General features: G+C 44.9%; 1 protein-coding gene across 1 annotated transcript in view; it reads left to right on the top strand.

Moving 5' to 3' along the window:
* Positions 1-1283: 1283 nt before the first annotated feature.
* Positions 1284-20132, top strand: part of LOC138666938 (zinc finger protein 182-like) — a 52774-nt gene continuing 33925 nt past the window's right edge. The window contains exons 1-5 of the mRNA XM_069755133.1: positions 1284-1424; positions 1554-1733; positions 1807-1930; positions 2014-2111; positions 2298-2388. Of these exons, the coding sequence (XP_069611234.1) occupies positions 1347-1424; positions 1554-1733; positions 1807-1930; positions 2014-2111; positions 2298-2388 (571 nt within the window). The 5' untranslated portion in view covers positions 1284-1346. The remainder of the gene's footprint in view (positions 1425-1553; positions 1734-1806; positions 1931-2013; positions 2112-2297; positions 2389-20132) is intronic.

Below are 20132 nucleotides of genomic sequence, written 5' to 3'. Positions count from 1 at the left end.
GTCTGCGCAAGTGGTGCTTTACACGTGTAATGTGTGGAGCTTGTGTGTAGGATACTATTTATTAAAAAAACAGCAGGTAAAGACCCCAATATCCACAGGTGTCCCTTCTAATTGGGGGGAAACTGTCACCTCTAATAATCCTCGTACAGTTCTGACAAACACGGAAAAGTGCCCCTTTATGGAGGTGACAGAAAGTCTGTTTAGTCACTTTAGCTTCATAATATCAGCTCTAATCCAATGGTGAGAGAGCGATTTACCCTGAAGAGTCACAGATTGTGGGGTTGTTATAAAATGTTATATTTAGGGGGGTTTTGTGTTGTCTCCTTATAAGAATCACAATGGTTTTGTTTCTTTTCCGCTGATAGATACAAATGACCCAACTATGAAAGACGGGAACTAAGGAAACATACATTACTCTCATTGTATGGTGCCCCTTTTTTGGTCCCCACACACAGTATAACGTTCCCACAGTACCATCATCCTCAATATAATTTTTGTATTCAAGATAACGGAATGGAGAAAGTCAGCACTCACACCTTTTAGAAGATGCTTCAGCTTGCACTTTTTGTCATTGTCCTGAATCAAATGAAAATGAAAAAGGACTGAAGTATCTTCTAAAATGGGTGAGTGCTGATTTTCTTTATTCCGTTGTTTTGATTATTTTTGGAATATTTTCACACCTTTTTTTGGTGTTGTTCATGTAATATATGGAAGCCTACATGGAGATGTTGGCATCAAATTACTCCTGTCTTGATGCTCTTATAAAAAAGCTTTTTTAAAAGCCTCAAACTTCTGTGTGTGAATCAGACCTGAGATCTAACGTGATAGAAGATTACAGTGCGGGGAAGACGGGAAACCTTCATATAGACGGCCGGTGGTGATGGAGTCAGTGACGGACTCGGGACAAATATGTTTTTAGAGTCGTAGTAGAAGATGAAGATGTCATCCTCATCATGAAGTAGTTATTTCTCCTGTCACGTGTAATGAATATCTCCTGCAGTATTGCTAATGCCGATTCCAGTGTCGGTAAATGAGACGAGAATTAGCGTTATGGAAGATGAGTCTATGAGGAACGTACTCAGCTGCCGACTCCGAGGAAGAAACTGCTTGTTGTCTGTGGCCTAAAATATATAGGTTTTATTAGTAGATGTAGAGAAGAAAACGAAATACTGTAAAATTAATTAATCTCCTCATATGTTTCCCTTATTATCTCCCGTAATTGTATTATTACACAGGATTTTTATGATGTTACATAGGCTCATCTTCTTCTCATTCAGGTATCTACAATATCGGATCCTCTCAGTGAAGATCTACATAAGAGAATTTTCCTGATTTACCCAGCAAATATGGATATGGACAGAGACCAGATGGTAGAGAAAATATTACACCTCACCCTAGAGATTCTCTTCCGTCTTACTGGAGAGGTGAGAGATTCTGATGACGTCACATTACATCATTCTTATCTATGGGAATAACAGATGGACAGAACTGGAGAGGTGAGGAGTCTGGAAATGTCTGTAGTGAGATTTATTCATGTGTCTCTCCATAACCAGGATTACACAGTAGTGAAGAAGACCTCTAGTGAGCGCTGTCAGGACCCTGTGTCTGAAGGATGCAGAAGACCCCTGAGCCCAATCACAGGGCCTCCACCTTACTCCCTGATACATGAGGACATCAATGACCAGAAGATCCTAGAACTCATCTACAAGATGATTGAGCTGCTGACTGAAGAGGTGACACTGCTGGGACATTGTACAGTAACACTATGAAGGGATCGGGGGATGACGGTATCATTGTATGTGTCAGGTTCCTATAAGGTGTCAGGATGTCGCCGTCTATTTCTCCATGGAGGAGTGGGAGTATTTAGAAGGACACAAAGATCTGTACAAGAACGTCATAATGGAGATTCTCCGGCCCCTCACATCACCAGGTAATAGACAGGACTAAATACACACGGCCTATAATTATCTGTATGTGAAGAATGAATTCAGTCCCTGTATGTGTTTCCTCCAGATCTATCCAGTAAGAGGACAACACCAGAGAGATGTCCCCGTCCTCTTCTTCCACAGGACTGTAAACAAGAAGATCCCGATGTTCCTCAGAATCATCAGGTAGATGGAGAGAGGTGTCCTGAGATCTCACCTATGATGTGTAGATGTTGTGAAGATCTTGTGCTCAGTCTTGTTTTATCCCCCAGTATTATGTTTTATACTTGTGTAATGAGAACGATGGAGATGGCAGGATTAGAGTTGATCATTGATATGACTTTTCCATCTATCTGTGACTTTTTGTTTTAGAGTGAAGTTCTGACCCATATTAATACTACAGAGACATATGTGAGGGGTGATGAGTGGTGTAAAGAGGAGATTCCTACATGTGACTACCCAGGTGAGTAGTAACCACTAAATGTACAAAACTTTATTAAATACCATTAAAATACAGAAACAAACATAACAAAAGGGTAATCACAGGAAAATGACAGTGGTCAACCAAGAGCAAGGAAGGCACCACAGTAAAAACAGGCAATAAAACCCAAGGCAAAAACATAATGATAGTTATGTAGGTATGCTCAAAAAGTGCATTGTGCTGACAACATGTGCCACTTGAAGATCTAATAGGTATGGAGTATGTATAAGAATACAAACGAATAACGGCACAGGAGAGGTGCAAAATGTCAATAACCACAATGGTAAAAAAAAAAAGCAAGAACCATCAAGGGGATTGTCTGGTGTTAGTTCCAGCATTGAGGATGAAGTAGAATCAAATCCATTGATGATATGTGTTAGTTCCTCTGTGTATTTTTTGGTCGGATCTCCCTGAAGTGGAGTGTAGTATTTTATATCCAAGAGTTGTCTGTTTTCTTCCTGGATGTAATCTGTCGTGCTCATTGTGACTACAGCTCCTCCTTTGTCTGCTGGTTTGATGATGATATTGTTATTGGCTTTTAAGGATTGTATGGCTTTTCTTTCTTCCATAGTGATATTTTGCGGCACTTTATGGTATCTGTCCAAAATGTCAGATTTAACTTTTTTACGGAAACAGTCAATGTAGTGATCCAGAGTTTGGTTGTGGCCAGGTTGCGGGGTCCAGTTTGTCCTCTTTTTCTTTTTTGCTGTGTCGTTCACATCTTGTGATGTGATATCTGTTATGAAAGAATTCTTTGGGTCGCAATCTGTGGAAGAATTCCTCGATATCGCTACAGAACTGAGCCCTATCAAGCTGTTTTGTGCTTGGCTCATATTGGGGAGACGCCTGTGGGAAAACATTTCTCTGGACCTGGACATTGTATGAGAGACTTAAAAGTCTTATTGCTAAAAGGTCATTTTAAGGATGACAGAGAGAGAGAAATATGAGAATTCAAACTACTGAAGATTCTTTGAGACACTAGGACTCAATTTAACACCTGGATTTATGAGTCACTACATGGATACAATTCACACCTCCACCTGATGGACTCCAGATAACTAAGAAAATCATTCCCACTGCCACTCCATTTGTAAAGGTACCGTCACACATAATGATTTCTTTAACAATATCGTTGCTTATTGTGACGTAGCAACGATATCGTTAATGAAATCGTTATGTGTGACAGCAACCAACGATCAGGCCCCTGCTGGGAGATCGATGGTCGCTGGGAATGATCAGGACTAGAGTTGAGCGACCTTGACCTTTTTAGAGTCGAGCCGGGTTTTGCGAAACCCGACTATGTCCAAAGTCGGGTCGAGTGAAATCGGCCGATTATGACGTAAAGTCGGGATCGACCGAAACACGAAACCCAATGCAAGTCAATGGGGCAGCATAGTCGGCAGTGAGTGGGGGCCAGGAAAACACCTAGAGTGGCCATTTTAATGTCAAAACCATCCATTCTTCTTAATGAAGCTTGTCAAGCGTAATTTACCTTATAATAATTGGAAGGCATTTGAAATTGGGGGTCATTTGGCTAAAGTTGTGGGGGGTAGGGCTGGTTCAAGTAATTAGTGGGCCCAGGAAATCTGGACCACGTCACGGCAGTGGAGCAGGGAGAGGTAAGTATTTCAACTTTGCAAGTGCTGTGAACCTGAGCAAGCAGGGGGGGCCCACTCGTTGGCATTGGCACTGGCACAGGGCCCCTCAAAGTACAGCGGTGTGTTTGCACGGCGGGGGCGCCTCCCACCGGCAGCAACACTTTTGCGTACTATGAGAGGCCCTGTGCCAGTGACGTCGCCAACTAGTATTCCTCCCCCCACCTGATGAAGGAACCTGCACTTTCATCTGCACCTTCCTCTTTGTCCCCGTGTAAGGTGGTATGGTATGCGGGAAGAGCAACCTGACTTTCAGCAGGGTCACAATGTTGTTGTGTAGCGTGCACGGGGAATGTTGCGTTATGGGTCAATGTACCAGCAGACTCATCTATCACTGGCTGGGCAATGGGCACGATGAAGTGGAAACACAGATATAGGCCCAAAGAAGAAAGTGGGCTAAATGCAGTTCAAAATTGGTAACACAGGAATAACCAGGGGGCATTGCAGTGGAGGACAACTGGAATGAGAGGCTGACACAGAGAGTAGGGCCAAATCAGTAAGTAGTCGAAATGCAGTTCAAAATTGGCAACCGTAGTAAACAGGCGGCACAGCTTTGTTCAGTGGAGGAGAACAGCAAGGAGTGGCAGACACCGATAGTAGGCCCCAAACCAACTAGTACGCCAAATGCAGTTGTTCCATTTAACCACAATTTAATGAGAGCCTGAAGATAGAAGCTCAGGAAAGGCAACCTGGGGAACACCTTGGAGTGTAACACACCATCTCTCTCCACCCCATACCCATTTTGTATGGCCTAATGCAGTGTACTTTTCTACAACTACTAAACGAGAGTCGGAAGACCGAAGCAATGGCAAGGAAACCTGGGGAACACCTTAGAGTGTAACACACCCTCTCTCTACACCCCATACCCAATTTGAAGGCCTAATGCAGTGTAGTTTCCAAGAACTACTAAACGAGAGCCGGAAGATCGAAGCTCAGGAAAGGCAACCTGGGGAACACCTTGGAGTGTAACACACCCTCTCGCTACACCCCATACCCAATTTGAAGGCCTAATGCAGCGTAGTTTCCAACAACTACTAAACGAGAGCCGGAAGATCGAAGCTCAGGAAAGGCAACCTGGGGAACACCTTGGAGTGGAACACACCATCTCTCTACACCCCATACCCAATTTGAAGGCCTAATGCAGCGTAGTTTCCAACAACTACTAAACGAGAGCCGGAAGATCGAAGCTCAGGAAAGGCAACCTGGGGAACACCTTGGAGTGTAACAAACCCTCTCTCTACACCCCATACCCAATTTGTAGGCCTAATGCAGCGTAGTTTCCGACAACTACTAAACGAGAGCATGAAGATCGAAGCTCAGGAAAGGCAACCTGGGGAACACCTTGGAGTGTAACACACCCTCTCTCTACACCCCATACCCAATTTGTAGGCCTAATGCAGCGTAGTTTCCGACAACTACTAAACGAGAGCCGGAATATCGAAGCTCAGGAAAGGCAACCTGGGGAACACCTTGGAGTGTAACACACCCTCTCTCTACGCCCCATACCCAATTTGTAGGCCTAATGCAGCGTAGTTTCCGACAACTACTAAACGAGAGCCGGAATATCGAAGCTCAGGAAAGGCAACCTGGGGAACACCTTGGAGTGTAACACACCCTCTCTCTACACCCCATACCCAATTTGAAGGCCTAATGCAGTGTAGTTTCCAAGAACTACTAAACGAGAGCCGGAAGATCGAAGCTCAGGAAAGGCAACCTGGGGAACACCTTGGAGTGTAACACACCCTCTCGCTACACCCCATACCCAATTTGAAGGCCTAATGCAGCGTAGTTTCCAACAACTACTAAACGAGAGCCGGAAGATCGAAGCTCAGGAAAGGCAACCTGGGGAACACCTTGGAGTGGAACACACCATCTCTCTACACCCCATACCCAATTTGAAGGCCTAATGCAGAGTAGTTTCCAAGAACTACTAAACGAGAGCCGGAAGATCGAAGCTCAGGAAAGGCAACCTGGGGAACACCTTGGAGTGTAACACAACGTCTCTCTACACGACGGAAGGGCTGATTCTTAGGAAGGAAGGCTGTTGGAAATAAGCATTGCGCGTCCGAGGGTGATTATATTCTTATTAGGTATATACTCACCCTCGGACGCGCCCTGCTTCTTTATTTGGAATGAATGTTTATTTGCAATGTGGTGTTGACTTTCTCTATTATTTTGGTAATTAATGATTTTATTATTTTCATTATTTTGCATCTTCTCGGCAATAATATAAAGAAGACGCGACAGGACAACACTCGGTGGATGCCATATGTGTGTTTTCAATTTAAAAAAACTTTCAGTTAACTACTTGCAGGAGAAAGTAATTGTAGCTGGTGGCCATTTTTAGTACTGTACCAGATTAGAGTTGTGTGTTTGTTTTTAATGTTAAAATGTCTGCATTTGATATCTCACCAGTATTTTCTTTTTTATAAGCAAAATACTTATTTTTATATTTTCTGATGTTGGTTCCAGGGGTACACGGCCAGCAGTGCCCTGGTCAGTGTAGTAGTAGTTGAAAGAATGGACCGCAGACAGGCATCGAAGGCCTAAAATAATAACACATGGCTGTAGGCAATTTTAAATTGGTTCCAGGGGTACACGGACTGCAGTGGTGTGGTCAGTGGAGGCCTAGTGGAAGGAGTGACCGCAGACAGGCATCGAAGGCCTAAAATAATAACACATGGCTGTAGGCAATTTTAAATTGGTTCCAGGGGTACACGGGCAGCAGTGACCTGGTCAGTGTAGTAGTAGTTGAAAGAATGGACCGCAGACAGGCATCGAAGGCCTAAAATAAAAAAATTGGGCTGGCTGTAGGCAATTTTAAATTGGTTCCAGGGGTACACGGGCAGCAGTGGTGTGGTCAGTGGAGGCCTAGTGGAAGGAGTGACCGCAGACAGGCATCGAAGGCCTAAAATAATAACACATGGCTGTAGGCAATTTTAAATTGGTTCCAGGGGTACACGGGCAGCAGTGACCTGGTCAGTGTAGTAGTAGTTGAAAAAATGGACCGCAGACAGGCTTCGAAGGCCTAACATAACAAAAATGTCAAAACAATGGTATTGTCAGTGCCAGGCATTGAAGGATGTCAGCGGCTAGACTACACATTGGTGAAGCTGTGAGAGATAATTTTGCTAGTGGTAGAGCACTGTTTGAGCTGGGGGGGGGAACTGTCTTGTGGCCGGCGGTACAGGCACAGGGCCCCTCATATTACAACGGTGTGTCTGACGTTGGGTGCGCACCACCACCGCCAGAGACACTTTATTGTACTATGAGGGACCCAGTGGCAGTGCCGTCGACCAAAAGCGGCCACACCCACCTCTTCAGACAAACAGCACTCTCAAGGGTCCAAGCGCAAAGTGGCGATAGCACGGCCCCGTGTGGGGAGTTTGGCCATTTCGTGAGGTGGAAACATGTCGTATGCTGGACAATCAGGTGAAGAAAATTACGAGATTGGAAAAGTCATTCAGAATAGTCCACAGGCAAGACCTTTTCATAGGAAAGCTAGGTGTCAGCCGGGCAGGGTGGGGCAAAAGATTTTGAAATCCAGTTGTGGTTCATTTTAATGAAGGTTAGATCATCTACATTTTGGGTAGCCAGACGAGTCCTTTTTTCTGTTAGTATTGAACCTGCAGCACTGAATACTCTTTCTGATAGGACACTAGCTGCCGGGCAAGCAAGCTCCTGCAATGCATATTCTGCCAATTCTGGCCAGGTGTCTAATTTGGATGCCCAGTAATCAAATGGGAATGACGGTTGAGGGAGAACGTCGATAAGGGATGAAAAATAGTTTGTAACCATACTGGACAAATGTTGTCTCCTGTCACTTTGAATTGATGCTGCAGTACCTGTCCTGTCTGCGGTCATAGAAAAATCACTCCACAACCTGGTCAGAAAACCCCTCTGTCCAACGCCACTTCTGATTTCTGCCCCTCTAACACCTCTGGTCTGCTGGCCCCTGGAGCTCGTGTGAGAACGATCACGGGCGCTGTGTGCAGGGAATGCCAGAAGCAAACGGTCAACAAGAGTTGATTGTTTTGTTGCTAATATTAGTTCCAAGTTCTCATGTGGCATAATATTTTGCAATTTGCCTTTATAGCGAGGATCAAGGAGGCAGGCCAACCAGTAATCGTCATCGTTCATCATTTTTGTAATGCGTGTGTCCCTTTTGAGGATACGCAAGGCATAATCCGCCATGTGGGCCAAAGTTCCCGTTGTCAAATCTGCGGTTGTGCTTGGTTGAGGGGCAGTTGCAGGCAAATCTACGTCACTTGTGTCCCTCAAAAAACCAGAACCCGGCCTTGCCACGCCACCAATTTCCCGTGCCCCCGGGAAAGCTTCCTCATTAAAAATATACTCATCCCCATCATCCTCCTCATCCTCCACCTCCTCTTCGCCCGGTACCTCGTCATGTACACTGCCCTGACCAGACAATCGCTGACTGTCATCAAGGCTTTCCTCTTCCTCTGGTGCAGACGCCTGATCCTTTATGTGCGTCAAACTTTGCATCAGCAGACGCATTAGGGGGATGCTCATGCTTATTATGGCGTTGTCTGCACTAACCAGCCGTGTGCATTCCTCAAAACACTGAAGGACTTGACACATGTCTTGAATCTTCGACCACTGCACACCTGACAACTCCATGTCTGCCATCCTACTGCCTGCCCGTGTATGTGTATCCTCCCACAAAAACATAACAGCCCGCCTCTGTTCGCACAGTCTCTGAAGCATGTGCAGTGTTGAGTTCCACCTTGTTGCAACGTCTATGATTAGGCGATGCTGGGGAAGGTTCAAAGAACGCTGATAGGTCTGCATACGGCTGGAGTGTACAGGCGAACGGCGGATATGTGCGCAAAGTCCACGCACTTTGAGGAGCAGGTCGGATAACCCCGGATAACTTTTCAGGAAGCACTGCACCACCAGGTTTAAGGTGTGAGCCAGGCAAGGAATGTGTTTCAGTTGGGAAAGGGAGATGGCAGCCATGAAATTCCTTCCGTTATCACTCACTACCTTGCCTGCCTCAAGATCTACAGTGCCCAGCCACGACTGCGTTTCTTGCTGCAAGAACTCGGACAGAACTTCCGCGGTGTGTCTATTGTCGCCCAAACACTTCATAGCCAATACAGCCTGCTGACGTATGCCAGTAGCTGCCCCATAATGGGAGACCTGGTGTGCAACAGTGGCAGGTGCGGATGGAGTGTTTGTGCGACTGCGGTCTGTGGACGAGCTCTTGCTTCTGCAGGAGGACGAGGAGGAGGAGGAGGAGGGGGTGCGAACGGCTACAGACAACTGTTTACTAGACCGTGGGCTAGGCAGAACTGTCCCAAACTTGCTGTCCCCTGTGGACCCTGAATCCACCACATTTACCCAGTGTGCCGTGATGGACACGTAACGTCCCTGGCCATGCCTACTGGTCCATGCATCTGTTGTCAGGTGCACCTTTGTGCTCACAGATTGCCTGAGTGCATGGACGATGCGCTCTTTAACATGCTGGTGGAGGGCTGGGATGGCTTTTCTGGAAAAAAAGTGTCGACTGGGTAGCTCGTAGCGTGGTACAGCGTAGTCCATCAGGTCTTTGAAAGCTTCGCTTTCAACTAACCGGTAGGGCATCATCTCTAACGAGATTAGTCTAGCTATGTGGGCGTTCAAACCCTGTGTACGCGGATGCGAGGCTAAGTATTTCCTTTTTCTAACCATAGTCTCATGTAGGGTGAGCTGGACTGGAGAGCTGGAGATCGTGGAACTAGCGGGGGTGCCGGTGGACATGGCAGACTGAGAGACGGTGGGAGATGGTATTGTTGCCGCCGGTGCCCTAGATGCAGTGTTTCCTACTACGAAACTGGTGATTCCCTGACCCTGACTGCTTTGGCCTGGCAAAGATACCTGCACAGATACAGCAGGTGGTGCGCTAAATGGTGGTCCTACACTGCCGGAAGGGATGTTGCGTTGATGACTAGCTTCATTGGCCGAGGGTGCAACAACCTTAAGGGACGTTTGGTAGTTAGTCCAAGCTTTCAAATGCATGGTGGTTAAATGTCTATGCATGCAACTAGTATTGAGACTTTTCAGATTCTGACCTCTGCTTAAGGAAGTAGAACATTTTTGACAGATGACTTTGCGCTGATCAATTGGATGTTGTTTAAAAAAATGCCAGACTGCACTCTTTCTAGCATCGGATACCTTTTCAGGCATTGCAGACTGAGCTTTAACCGGATGGCCACGCTGTCCTCCACCAGGTTTTGGCTTTGCCACGCGTTTTGGGCAAGATACGGGCCCGGCAGATGGAACCTGTGGCGATGTTGATGCCTGCTGCGGCCCCTCCTCCTCCTCTGCTTCAGAACTGCTGCCGCCTGCACCCTGTTCCCCCAATGGCTGCCAATCGGGGTCAAGAACTGGGTCATCTAATAACTCTTCTTGTACCTCCTGCGCAACTTCGTCTGTGTCACCGTGTCGTTCGGTGGTATAGCGTTCGTGATGGGGCAACATAGTCTCATCAGGGTCTGATTCTTGATCAGCACCCTGCGAGGGCAATGTTGTGGTCTGAGTCAAAGGACCAGCATAGTAGTCTGGCTGTGGCTGTGCGTCAGTGCACTCCATGTCAGATTCAATTTGTAATGGGCATGGACTGTTAACTGCTTCACTTTCTAAGCCAGGGACGGTATGTGTAAAGAGCTCCATGGAGTAACCCGTTGTGTCGCCTGCTGCATTCTTCTCTGTTGTTGTTTTTGCTGAAGAGGACAAGGAAGTGACTTGTCCCTGACCGTGAACATCCACTAACGACGCGCTGCTTTTACTTTTACCAGTTTCACGAGATGAGGCAAAAGAGCTAGAGGCTGAGTCAGCAAGATAAGCCAAAACTTGCTCTTGCTGCTCCGGCTTTAAAAGCGGTTTTCCTAATCCCAGAAAAGGGAGCGTTCGAGGCCTTGTGTAGCCGGACGACGAACCTGGCTCCACAGCTCCAGACTTAGGTGCAATATTTTTTCCCCCACGACCACCTGATGCTCCACCACTACCACTACCCTCATTACCAGCTGACAATGAACGCCCCCGGCCACGACCTCTTCCACTAGACTTCCTCATTGTTTTAAAAACGTAACCAAACTAACGTTATTTGTTGCAGTCACACAACTTACACGGTGAGCTATAACTTCAGTATGATTTAGCTACCCCTTTACAGGTTGGTGAGACCACAGCGAAAATCAGGCCCAATGTTACACACTCTTTTTTTGGTGGCTGCAAATTAGAGAGATGCCCCACACGCAGGACTGTCACTGAAGCACAAATGTTAATATTAATGTCACACTATTATTTTTTTTTTATTTTTATTTTTTTCAGGAACACTTTAGAAACCCCCCAAAAAAAAAAAAATAGATTTTTGCAGGGAGAATTTAGAAAACAAATGTAACAAACTATATGCTTTCTATGGGCCACTGAGTGAGAGATGACGCACACAGGAATCAGGAGTGGCACACAAGCCCAGAGGCCAATATTTTTCTACCAATGATTGATGGAGTTATTTTCTCTGGTAGATTTTGGAACCCAAATCAAGGAAAAAAAATGTAGGCTTTCTATGGACCACAATTGGAGAGAGAGAGAGAGAGAGAGAGAGATAGAGAGATGGCACACCCAGGAGTCAAGACTGGCACACAAGCAGAAAGGCCAATATTAATCTCCCACTGTTTTTTTTGGTTGTTTTTTTTTTTTTTTTTTTCAGGGAGACTTTAGAAAAAAAAATAATAAAAAAAATATGATTTTATCAGGAAGAATTTAGAAACCAAATAAAATAAAATGATTTTTTCAGGGAGAATTTATAAAACAAATAAAACCAAAAATAGGCGTTCTATGGCCCACTGACTGAGAGATGACGCACCCAGGAGTCAAGACTGGCACACAAGCAGAAAGGCCAATATTAATCTCCCACTGTTTTTTTTGGTTGTTTTTTTTTTTTTTTTTTCAGGGAGACTTTAGAAAAAAAAATAATAAAAAAAATATGATTTTATCAGGAAGAATTTAGAAACCAAATAAAATAAAATGATTTTTTCAGGGAGAATTTATAAAACAAATAAAACCAAAAATAGGCGTTCTATGGCCCACTGACTGAGAGATGACGCACCCAGGAGTCAAGACTGGCACACAAGCAGAAAGGCCAATATTAATCTCCCACTGTTTTTTTTTTTTTTTTTCAGGGAGACTTTAGAAAAAAAAATAATAAAAAAAATATGATTTTATCAGGAAGAATTTAGAAACCAAATAAAATAAAATGATTTTTTCAGGGAGAATTTAGAAAACAAATAAAACCAAAAATAGGCGTTCTATGGCCCACTGACTGAGAGATGACGCACACAGGAGTCAGGAGTGGCACACAAACCCAGAGGCCAATATTTTTCTACCAATGATTGATGTAGTTATTTTCTCTGGTAGATTTTAGAACCCAAATCAAGGAAAAAAAATATAGGCTTTCTATGGACCACAATTGGAGAGAGAGAGAGAGAGAGAGAGAGAGAGATGGCACACCCAGGAGTCAAGACTGGCACACAAGCAGAAAGGCCAATATTAATCTCCCACTGTTTTTTTGGTTGTTTTTTTTTTTTTTTTTTCAGGGAGACTTTAGAAATAAAAATAATAAAAAAAATATGATTTTATCAGGAAGAATTTAGAAACCAAATAAAATAAAATGATTTTTTCAGGGAGAATTTAGAAAACAAATAAAACCAAAAATATGCGTTCTATGGCCCACTGACTGAGAGAGAGAGAGAGATGGAACGCTTAGTACTGGCACACAAGCCCAAAGGGCAATATTAATCTCCCTTTTTTTTTCCAGGGAGAATTTCTGAAACCCAAAAAAAAAACAAAATAGGCTTTCTATGGCCCACTATTTGTGAGAGAGATGGGACGCTCAGGACTGGCACAGATGGCACGCTCAGGACTGGCACAGAAGCCCAGAGGCCAATATTAATCTCCCTTTTTTTCTGGGAGAATTTATAAAACCAAAAAAATATTTAAATAGGCTTTCTATGGCCCACTATTTGTGAGAGAGATGGCACGCTCAGGACTGGCACAGATGGCACGCTCACAACTGGCACACAAGCCCAGAGGCCAATATTAATCTCCCTTTTTTCAGGGAGAATTTCTAAAACCCAAAAAAAAAATAAAATAGGCTTTCTATGGCCCACTATTTGTGAGAGAGATGGGACGCTCAGGACTGGCACAGATGGCACGCTCAGGACTGGCACAGAAGCCCAGAGGCCAATATTAATCTCCCTTTTTTTCTGGGAGAATTTATAAAACCAAAAAAATATTTAAATAGGCTTTCTATGGCCCACTATTTGTGAGAGAGATGGCACGCTCAGGACTGGCACAGATGGCACGCTCACAACTGGCACACAAGCCCAGAGGCCAATATTAATCTCCCTTTTTTCAGGGAAAATTGATAAAACAAAAAAAAAAATTAAATAGGCTTTCTATGGCCCACTATTTGTGAGAGAGATGGCACGCTCAGGGCTGGCTGGCACAGATGGCACGCTCAGGACTGGCACACAAGCCCAGAGGCCAATATTAATCTCCCTTTTTTTCTGGGAGAATTTATAAAACCAAAAAAATATTTAAATAGGCTTTCTATGGCCCACTATTTGTGAGAGAGATGGCACGCTCAGGACTGGCACAGATGGCACGCTCACAACTGGCACACAAGCCCAGAGGCCAATATTAATCTCCCTTTTTTCAGGGAAAATTGATAAAACAAAAAAAAAAATTAAATAGGCTTTCTATGGCCCACTATTTGTGAGAGAGATGGCACGCTCAGGGCTGGCTGGCACAGATGGCACGCTCAGGACTGGCACACAAGCCCAGAGGCCAATATTAATCTCCCTTTTTTTCTGGGAGAATTTATAAAACCAAAAAAATATTTAAATAGGCTTTCTATGGCCCACTATTTGTGAGAGAGATGGCACGCTCAGGACTGGCACAGATGGCACGCTCACAACTGGCACACAAGCCCAGAGGCCAATATTAATCTCCCTTTTTTCAGGGAAAATTTATAAAACAAAAAAAAAAATTAAATAGGCTTTCTATGGCCCACTATTTGTGAGAGAGATGGCACGCTCAGGGCTGGCACAGATGGCACGCTCAGGACTGGCACACAAGCCCAGAGGCCAATATTAATCTCCCTTTTTTTCAGGGAGAATTTATAAAACCAAAAAAAAAAATAAATAGGCTTTCTATGGCCCACTATTTGTGAGAGAGATGGCACACTCAGGACTGGCACACAAGCCCAAAGGCCAATATTAATCTCCCACTGTATTTTTATCAGGGAGAATTTATACACCCCACAAAAAAAAATACAGAAAAATGAAAAGGCTTTCTATGGCCCACTATGTGAGAGAGATGGCACACACAGGGATGGCACTCTAGCAGAAATGCCAAATTGCCAATCTTAATCTCCCACCAAAAAAAAAAAAAAAAAAAAAACAGGGAATGTCCTACAATTACTATCTCCCTGCCTGCAGTAATCTCAGCCAGGTATGGCAGGCAGCTACTATCTCCCTGCCTGCAGTAATCTCAGCCAGGTATGGCAGGCAGCAATAAGGAGTGGACTGATGCACAAATGAAATAAAAAGTGTGGACAAACAAAAAAGATAGCTGTGCAGAAAGGAAGGAACAAGAGGATTTGTGCTTTGAAAAAAGCAGTTGGTTTGCACAGCGGCGTACACACAGCAATGCAGCTATCAGGGAGCCTTCTAGGGCAGCCCAATGAGCTACAGCGCTGAGGGGAAAAAAAAAAAAAAAAAAACTTCCACTGTCCCTGCACACCGAGGGTGGTGTTGGACAGTGCAAATCGCTGCAGCACAAGCGGTTTTGTGGTTAATGGACCCTGCCTAACGCTATCCCTGCTTCTGACAAAGCGGCAGCAACCTCTCCCTAAGCTCAGATCAGCAGCAGTAAGATGGCGGTCGGCGGGAACGCCTCTTTATAGCCCCTGTGACGTCGCAGACAGCAAGCCAATCACTGCAATGCCCTTCTCTAAGATGGTGGGGACCAGGACCTATGTCATCACGCTGCCCACACTCTGCGTTTACCTTCATTGGCTGAGAAATGGCGCTTTTCGCGTCATTGAAACGCGACTTTGGCGCGAAAGTCGCGTACCGCATGGCCGACCCCGCACAGGGGTCGGATCGGGTTTCATGAAACCCCGACTTAGCCAAAAGTCGGCGACTTTTGAAAATGTTCGACCCGTTTCGCTCAACCCTAATCAGGACCTTTTTTTTGGTCGCTGATCACCCGCTGTCATCGCTGGATTGGGTGTGTGACGCCGATCCAGCGATGTGTTCACTGTTAACCAGGGTAAATATCGGGTTACTAAGAGAAGTGCCGCGCTTAGTAACCCGATGTTTACCCTGGTTACCATTGTAAATGTAAAAAAAAAAAAAACACAACATACTCACATTCCGGTGTCTGTCACGTCCCCGGCGTCAGCTTCCCGCCCTGACTGTGTCAGCTCCGGCCGGCCGTAAAGCAGAGCACAGCGGTGACGTCATGACGTCACCGCTGTGCTCTGCTTTACGGCCGGCCGGCGCTGACAGTCAGTGCGGGAAGGTGACGCCGGGGGACGCGACAGACACCGGAATGTGAGTATGCCGTGTTTTTTTTTTTTTTTTTTTACATTTACAATGGAAACCAGGGTAAACATTGGGTTACTAAGCGTGGCCCTGCGCTTAGTAACCCGATGTTTACCCTGGTTACCCGGGGACTTCGGCATCGTTGGTCGCTGGAGAGCTGTCTGTGTGACAGCTCTCCAGCGACCACACAACGACTTACCAACGATCACGGCCAGGTCGTATCGCTGGTCGTGATCGTTGGTAAATCGTTTAGTGTAACGGTACCCTTAGAAAATGCCTAATTAGATTTCCTTGGTTTATCTTTAGGAGGCACTATCTCTCCCATCCCCTGAACAAATGTCCTACTGTAGTATTGCTTAAATGTTGTGCTTTTTTCTTATTAATCTATTTGTAATCTTGCCTGAAGAAGGAGCCACTGTGCTCTGAAAGCTGCAAACATATTATTTTCTGGATAGCCAATAAAGGTATCACTCCTAGAATACTTCTGTCATCATTGGGCAGAAAGTCTTCACATCGATTGTACAATAACAGCAGAGTTTCCCTTTATCCTGAAATTTCAATTTCTTTTAGAACCAACTAACTTCCAGGAGGATTGTGATAAACTACATAAACCATTACACCTGTGCCATGATATATCTCTGAGCTGTGCTCGGCTGATGGCTGTAATATACATTTATTCACGCCTGCAGGAGATGTGTTGGCTCGAGCCCTGGTTTCATGGATTCACTCCATGTTATAAATGACATTATGTTTTCGATCCTAAGGAATTCAGATTACTGAACAATCTCTCCTGAAATGTGGAGCAATATTATTTTCTCTAATCTTCTGGTCAGGACTCACAGTAGCTTCAATGGTCCGCCATAAATGAGTGCAACTCCAGTTTAATGTTGAAGTTCTTCCCTCGTACATACGTTGTTGTTGGGGATGTAACATATAATAAAAAAATGTATTTTTTTTACCGGTTCATTCTGTATGATAGTTTAATTGTGGTGGGATTGATCTGCCTGACTTATGTGAGTCTGTAACTACCTGATAGTCTTAAAAAAAAAAAAAAAAGCTCTCCATCGCCTCTTCCAAATGCCTAAGATCTACATTTAAAGTGAACTTGTCAGCAGGATTGTGCACAGTAACCTACAGACAGTGGCAGGTTGGCGCAGTTATACTGATTACATTGATACCTGGTGATGAAATCCGTCTTGTGGTTGTTGTTTAATCTTTATTTGTAGTTTTCAGTTAATGAGATTGTCATGCTGTGGACGGGGCTTTATGTGATACTCTGATTACATATGCATCTGTATTGGCTTACAATACAATTGGCTTAATCACCACTTAAAGCCCCCCCACAGAGCACAAGAATCTCATTAACTGAAAACTACAAATACAGATTAAACAACAACCACAAGACGGATTTCATCACCAGGTATCAATGTAATCAGTAGAACGGCGCCGACCTGACAGTTTCTGTAGGTTACTGTGCACAATCCTGCTGACAGGTTCACTTTAAGACATCTCAGTTCTGCACTATTATACACAGTTCTTTTTAAATGTGTAATATTTCTTCCTGATACTCATCTGACAGAAAATATTGGCCCTTAGGATAGTTTAGATTGTGAAGTCACTGAGACCCATACTCTAATTACACCAGAGAGATTTCACTGCTAGCTATTACAGATGAAGACTAATAAGTTTGATCATTTCAGTAGTTGTGTTATTGTTTATAGTCACAGTTTTTGATTACAGTAGTCAGTGTCAAAAATACTCTGATTTAACCTCTTCCTGCAGCCAGTTTTGTGTTCCTAATCAGGCCCCATTTTTCATATCTGATATGTGTCACGTTATGTAGTGATAACTTTGGAATCATTCACAAAGGATAATAGAAAACAAATGGATCTTACAATTTATTTTCCAACTTTGCACAATACGCTACATACGATTGTACTGTCTGGGCACATGGCAGTGTTCAGAAGGGAAGGAGCACCATGTAACTATTTGAATGTAGATCTAGCTAGAATAGATTGCAGACACAATGTATTGGGTCACTTGGCAGCTCAAAAGATATCCACCATGAACATGCTTGGTACTAGGTTCTCTGCTTTCCATATCCCAAGGATTGCCTTGCTCATTGCCCTTTAACACCCTTACATGTAACTTGACTTACACTGGGACCCCTAGGCTTGGACCACGGTGTTACCTGCTATTCTGTGGTGTTAGATGGCAAGAAGAATAGTCAGGTAGCTGGGTCAGAACCAGAAGGATAGAATCAGAAGGCACAAGAGTAGTCAGTAAACGGGCCACGTTCACAACAGGAAGCAAATACACAAGCCACAAGGTGAGCACAGAGGACTGAACCAGAGGAGAACAACGCTGTTCCTGGCAGATTCCTGTCATATGCTTTGAGCTTTAGTAGGGTGTAGTACTTTCCAAATGGCTGAAGTAGGGAGCAGATTACTCCAGCTGGACAGCAGGAACAGATCCCAGAGGAGATTCAACACACCATATGCAGAAACCCTAATTAGGGTTGATCAAATTCGGATAAGTGCTTATCTGAATAGCTATAGCGCTTCCTGAATAGCTGCCTCGGTAACCTGGATACCTGTAGTGCTCATGATAATGAGCTGTTCGGCGTCGCTGCTGCATGTGTCGTGGCTGTGTGATGGCGTCACTGCTGCATGTGTCGTGGCTGTGTGATGGCGTTACTGCTGCATGGGTCGTGGCTGTGTGATGGCGTCACTGCTGCATGGGTCGTGGCTGTGTGATGGCATCACTGCTGCATGTGTCGTGGCTGTGTGATGGCGTCACTGCTGCATGTGTCGTGGCTGTGTGATGGCGTTACTGCTGCATGTGTCGTGGCTGTGTGACAGTCACAACACATGCATGGATAGCCCAAAAACAGGCACAGGCTCTGCATGTATGTGTTGTGACTGTCACACAGCCACAACACAGGCAGCTGCAGCACTGAACAGATGAATATCGGGAGCGCTCCATGCAACAAGGTTCCCGAGGCAACTATTCAGTAAGCGCTATAGCTATTAAGATAAGGAGTTTTGCAAAGCTATGCGATCAACCTTAACCCTAATATAACTAAAGGACAGAAAACCAGAATAGTCGAAATCCCCATAAAGTGATTCCATTTTATAAATTAATTCACTGATGGTTATAATCTATACACACATGGTCAAAATTGTTGGTACCCCTCATTTAATGACAGAAAAACACATAATGGTCACAGAAATAACTTGACTCTAACAAAAGTACCGTATATACTCGAGTATAAGCCGAGATTTTCAGCCCACTTTTTTGGGCTGAAAGTCCCCCTCTCGGCTTATACTCGAGTCATACCCAGGAGTCGGCAGGGGAGGGGAAGCGGGGGCTGTGAAATTATACTCACCTACTCCTGGCACGGTTCCTGCTCGTCCCTGGCTTCCCCGGCAGCAGCAGATTCTTCCTGTACTGAGAGGTCACATGGTACCGCTCATTACAGTAATGAATATGCGGCTCCACCTCCCATAGAGGTGGAGCCGCATATTCATTACTGTAATGAGCGGTAACGGTGACCGCTCAGTACAGGATGAAGCTGCAGCTTCGGGGAAGCAGGGACTGCATAGGACCAGGTGAGTATACGGGGAGGGGAGCGCTGCGCGATAGTCACCTTTCCTCATTCCGGGCGTCGCTCTGTCTTCAGCAGTGAGGCTCAGGTCAGGGGACGAGGTGACGTGGTTAGTGCGCGCCCTCTGCTGAACATCAGTGCGGAAGATGGAGCTGCACTGGAACAAGGAGCAGGTAGCTATTGAAAGTGCTGGGGGCCTGAGCGATGGAGAGGTGAGTATGTGATTTATTTATTTTTATCGCAGCAACAGCAAATGGGGCAAGTGTCTGTATGGAGCATCTATGGGGCCATAAGGTTTGTGCAGCACTATATGGGGCCATAACATTTGTGCAGCACTATATGGGTCCATAACATTTGTGCAGCACTATATGGGGCCATAACATTTGTGCAGCACTATACGAGGCCATAACATTTGTGCAGCACTATATGGGGCCATAATGTTTGTGCAGCACTATATGGGGCCATAACGTTTGTGCAGCACTATATGGGGCCATAACATTTGTGCAGCACTATATGGGGCCATAACATTTGTGCAGCACTATATGGGGCCATAACATTTGTGCAGCACTATATGGGGCCATAACTTTTGTGCAGCACTATAAGGGGCCATAATGTTTGTGCAGCACTATATGGGGCCATAACATTTGTGCAGCACTATATGGGGCCATAACATTTGTGCAGCACTATATGGGGCCATAACGTTTGTGCAGCACTATATGGGGCCATAACGTTTGTGCAGCACTATATGGGGCCATAACATTTGTGCAGCACTATATGGGGCCATAACGTTTGTGCAGCACTGTATGGGGCCATAACGTTTGTGCAGCACTATATGGGGCAAGTGTCTGTATG

This window comes from Ranitomeya imitator, chromosome 2 (genome assembly GCF_032444005.1).
Source record: "Ranitomeya imitator isolate aRanImi1 chromosome 2, aRanImi1.pri, whole genome shotgun sequence".
Taxonomy (NCBI): Eukaryota; Metazoa; Chordata; class Amphibia; order Anura; family Dendrobatidae; genus Ranitomeya; species Ranitomeya imitator.
Note: the sequence above shows the minus strand (reverse complement) of the source record. Positions and strands in the feature narration are given on the sequence as shown.